The sequence below is a fragment of the Gekko japonicus genome, unplaced genomic scaffold (assembly GCF_001447785.1).
Source record: "Gekko japonicus isolate JY-2015 unplaced genomic scaffold, Gekko_japonicus_V1.1 scaffold459, whole genome shotgun sequence".
In the NCBI taxonomy this organism is placed as follows: domain Eukaryota; kingdom Metazoa; phylum Chordata; class Lepidosauria; order Squamata; family Gekkonidae; genus Gekko; species Gekko japonicus.
The window spans coordinates 1,276,580-1,281,439 of record NW_015173137.1 but is presented as its reverse complement, the minus strand read 5'-3'; the positions used below and the strand labels follow the sequence as shown (position 1 = coordinate 1,281,439).

The 4,860-nt window shown below is 45.1% G+C and overlaps 1 protein-coding gene across 9 annotated transcripts in view; it reads right to left on the bottom strand.

Moving 5' to 3' along the window:
* Nucleotides 1-4,860, bottom strand: part of PCBP2 (poly(rC) binding protein 2) — a 26,701-nt gene extending 21,841 nt beyond the window's left edge. For all 9 annotated transcript variants that reach the window (XM_015422229.1, XM_015422230.1, XM_015422231.1 and 6 more), the window contains exons 1-5: nt 4,792-4,860; nt 2,200-2,337; nt 1,776-1,799; nt 1,644-1,676; nt 1,101-1,217 (exon numbers count right to left, since the gene is read on the bottom strand). In XM_015422229.1, coding sequence (XP_015277715.1) covers nt 1,101-1,217; nt 1,644-1,676; nt 1,776-1,799; nt 2,200-2,268 — 243 coding nt within the window. In that variant the 5' untranslated portion in view covers nt 2,269-2,337; nt 4,792-4,860. The remainder of the gene's footprint in view (nt 1-1,100; nt 1,218-1,643; nt 1,677-1,775; nt 1,800-2,199; nt 2,338-4,791) is intronic.

Sequence of the window (4,860 nt, the reverse complement as noted above, 5' to 3'; positions counted from 1 at the left end):
TCTTTCTCTTGCCGCTTTTGAGCAGATTCTCTTTGTGCCAGGGACCAGCTGCTTAAGTCACATTTGCAGAAAAACCCAACTCTTAATGCAAAATTTGAATTTGGTACCACGCAAGTCAAAAATAAGAAGAGGGAGGCAGTATTGTGTTTTTTAAATCATGACTACCTGGGGCAGGGCCTCAGATGATGAGCCTGGCTCCTAGGTCCAAAGAAAATTCAGCAAAGTATGGGTGGAAGCTTTATGGCCAGACCATGACATACATATAAAAAACCCTAACTTTTATTCCACCCTAATGGTGAATTATAATCTTTTCTGTAAATGTGCTTTTGGTCTTTTGGGTTCCAAGAACGGCTCCATGCATAAGTAGCCCACAGATCAGACAAAGCAAAGGGCCATAACATGTTAGCATGAATATCAAAAGCAATTATGAATAGCTCTCCATGTTCCTGGATAACTTTATAATTTGCTCAATGTACACCTTTTAAAAAAAATTATTAAACAGAGCAAAGTAGCATAACAGCATTTACATACAAGTCACAATGTACACCTTTGAACAGGGTAACACCACGTTTTTAGAATGCTGAGACCAACTTACCCAAACCCCTCCAAAATCCAGTGTCCATCACATAAAATGTTGAGAAAACCTGGTTTTCTCCACTAATGCAGTGTGCCGCTGAACAAAGCTCAACTAGCCTTCTCTTTGGGTTGAATTCCACAGAGGATTTGCACTGACAGAAAGGGTGGTGAGTTTCACCACCACTACCCTTCCTGGCTCCATGGCACATATGCCCCTCATGCTGTTCCTAGGGCTCCCTGTGCCCCATGAGCAGCATATCAGGGGACATTCTGATCTCTAGCAGGGGAATGGGCAGGCAAGAAAGTTGCACCCCGCTGACAAATCCTTTCATCAGTGGAAGTGTTTGTTGGGATCCAAAGTTTTAATATTCAAAATAAAGACTTTAATCAGATTGCTGCCTTTAACTCCTAAGTGTTATGCAACACACATTACTCTGGTTTCATTCTAGTAGAGGAGGGGCAAACATTTCTTCTACTTGTGTCCCAAGCCCAACAGGACTAGGTAATACAAGATCAACACACACCTCTTCCAGTTTGTCAATGATCATAGCAAATGCTTTGAAGATGGCATTGGTGGGTCCAGCAAGAGTGATAATCCGTTCTGGGCAGTTCCCTTCTGAGATGTTAATGCGAGCACCACTCTAAAGGAGGAATAAAATTTGTTGCAGGTCAACTAAGACTGGCGCTTGTAATTCCATCCTTTCTCCACATTTGATTACCTAGTTCAGGCTGCAATCCAATGCACACTTGCTTAGGGGATAAAACCTACTGAACTCAGCAGGATTTACTTCCTGTGTGCAAAGGATCAGATGGTTCCTTTTGAATCGTTAAGGAGTCCAAAAAGATCAAGCCCATTATCATGGCCCTCCCTCCTCTACAAGGTTTTTTTTTTAGATTAACCACCCACTGCTATGTCCCAGTCACGACCAAGCAAAAATATCCTTAACATCTTTCATCTTATTATAATTCTCATTAACTCAAATGGTTGTTGCTAATTGTAGTCTCTTGGTTTGTCTTAAAGGGCATTTTTAGCCCACACCTTAGCTCTTTGCTCCCCGAGGACCTACCTCTTCACGCATCTTCTTTACAGATTCTCCTTTCTACATATACGCACACGAAGAGAGAAAAAAGGACAACCTGGTTATTAGTGCACTAATCTGAAGAGAAATAATAAAGTAAAATTAAGCTGCATTACATACCTTCCCAATAATGCTTCCAACCTCCTGCAATAAAAAACAAACAGTAGATTTTAATCTCTCACACACGATCATACAAAACACCCATCTTCACCATTAACACTGTACATTTTTTAAAAAATTAATACAGCGCCCCTACCATGGGATGAATGTTAGAGTTAAATAAAGAGTCACGTAGGGGCCCATTTAAAAGCACTGTTAAAGAGTAGGCTTCATCAGTTCTCCAAAAACACACATCCAATCAATTTTTATTAAGGGCTACTGAGTTATGGATACTCTCCACTGGGATTAATACAGCATTGCTACAAAGAACATGGCACGCAAGAGCAAACTGATGTTATAATTTGATCAGACAACTGGGTTTTCCAAGACATTTACTATGACCTAGTTTCGGTCTAAGGCATACAAGATGAGATAGAACAAGTACCTTCCCATGCATAAGTAGGCGAATGGTAAGTGTGACATTTAAACCTCCTTCGATAACACCGGTGTCCATCTTGAGCTGTGTTCAGTTAAGTCAGGCTTAGTCAGTGGTCAAATCTTTGGTCACTGGGGGGAAATCGAACTACAACAGAAAAAGACCATATATCATATGGGGATGAAGCATGGAAGGATGCCTCCCCTCTGGAGTAATAACTGAACATCTACTGCCCCTCGTCACAGTGCAATGTATTCCTGTAATACATTTAGCGGATTCCAACAGGAAAGGAATAGCTGACTATCATTGACAAGCTGTCAGAAACACAGATTTGCAAGTGCTTATTATGACTAATTGGTTGATGCCCAGAGGTTCACGCCTTTCATGTGTTTAGTCACAAACTGGTCAGGTGGTACTTGGCAAGCCAGAAGTGTTAATTCTTATTAAAGACTACTGACTAAAGTTGATCCCTGAAGCCAAGAAGGCATATCTCCCCCACCCCACCCCCAATACCCTGACCGCACCATGTCCTCTTCCCCCTCTCTTGCTAGGACAGAGATCACTTGTCACAAATAACTTCAGCAGAGGTGCTTCCCCTAATCACTTTCAGCATCTTGCCTACACCAGATCTGTTCAGGCATTGTGAGGACCAATATGCCTATACGAAGTAACAGTTTAAATCCCATGACCCTTGATATCCAACTATATGACAAATTCCAAGAACCTCTTTTCTAAATCTGGAAACATACCAAATGAAGTACTCTGACCATGTATGAAGGGCACATGGTCTACAGTAAGAATGAGAAGACAGAGTGAACTCTACACCTTAAAACTACCAGGACATCATGTCTACTTTCAAAGCTCCTCTCCCTACATGTAAAAATCTAGGATCTGAATTCTAGCCCAATTCTTCCTGCAAACTAGTTCTCTTCTTGAAGGGGCTATCCAAGTTGGAGTTCAAATATCTGAGTGACCCTGCAACCTTGAAAGGGGTTCATTCTATTCTACTGCCTCACAACTTTACCACTTTATTCTGTTGCATGTGTAAGCCAGAGACTTAAAACCAGCAACTTGGTATATGGTATCTAGCAGGACCATACTAGCACTATGCTTTATTTCAACAACAGATCTTTAAATGTCTGCACATCTGAAAGATCAATGAAGCTGGGGATAAACTTATTTTAATGTCTGTAACACTTTGGTGAGTCAGAAAAAAACTTGAAATCTCAAGGGCATGACTATGGATTTTATTAACATTTTAAGATTTGTGACTTTTGCCACATTACACAAATTGATTCATATACTTAAAACTGCATAATTTATAATTCAAGGCCATTATTTATCATTACTTATCTCAGTCAGATTAACTTCCATGTTGGAGGTGGGCAGAAATTCTAAACAATGTAGCTTCCCAAAACTAACAACTGATGTGTGCCACAGATTTAAAGTTACTCACTAAGACTGTCTGGAATTTTTGGGGAAAGGAAAGTTGTTGTCTACAACCACATTTCAGTTTTATAAGGAATTATACAAGCCAATCTTCCAATTAGCATAGGCCTAATACCACAAAATCCTATTAGGAGCATTTCCTCTTACCCTAAAAATCTTGAATTAACTCCCATCCCAAATTTGTCCACTTGCTTTTCAGCAAAAATTAAATAAGGTCTAAACACTACCTCATTCCAAACCCAAGTTTACACTAAAACACGTTGTAGTTCTTGAATTAGCCATTTAGAGCGTTTCTTTAAAAAAAAATGGGGCATGGGGGGGGGGGGGGGGACGACCCTGAAATGCATCCAATAACTAGTGGCTTTGGATAAATAAAACCCACTTTTAAAAATAATCTTCCCACCCGGGCCGTTCAAAGGCTCTAATTACCAATCCTCCGCCCCACAGACTACAAAACTTCTCACAAGGACTTTCCTCCCATGGAGAGTTAATCGGGCAAAAAGGGGGGGGGAAAGAAAGGAGAAAATAAACAAGAGGGAAGAGGGCGCTGTGCCGCTCTGGCCTGGAAAGGAGGACGGCGCGCCTAACTACTTCGCTTCTCTTTTCCCTCGGGCGGATCGATACAGCCGCCCGCCGCCGCCGCCTTCCACCCGCGAGCGGGCCTCCTCCATTCTCCCAGCCCGCCGCGTTCGCGTCAACGCCTCCTCTCCCAGGGCAGAACCTTCCCCCCTCCCCCCCTTCCCTCTCAGCGCGCGGCCCGGGCCTGGGCCCAGCTTCCCTCCCAATGTGACGCAGCAACAGCGCCCCCCCCACACACGCGCCCTCCGGCCTCCCCGTTCTCCTCCTCTCCTTCTACGCGCCCTCCGCCCCCTAGCACGCGGAGCCCGCTGCTCCCCGAAACGCGGGTGGAGGCCGCAGCGCCGTGCCGCCCCCTCCCCCTCGCAGCTCCACCGCCTGGCGCCTCACACACGCACTCGGGCGGGACTAGGCCGCAGTAGGCCGCCGGCCCATCCCCGGGCTGGCTTAGTCACCCAGCCGGGTTTGGTGGCAGGGTCGACGGGGACGCGACGCTCCGCGAGGCCGGGGATTCGGATGGGGATGGTGGGGCGGGTGGCGTGAGTGCTAGTCGGAGGGTGGTGGGGAAGCCCTTACCTGGCGGGGGTGGTTGGGCCCGGCCGCGCGCGCGTTCGCTCACTCTCTCGGGCGGGGGGGAAGGGGATG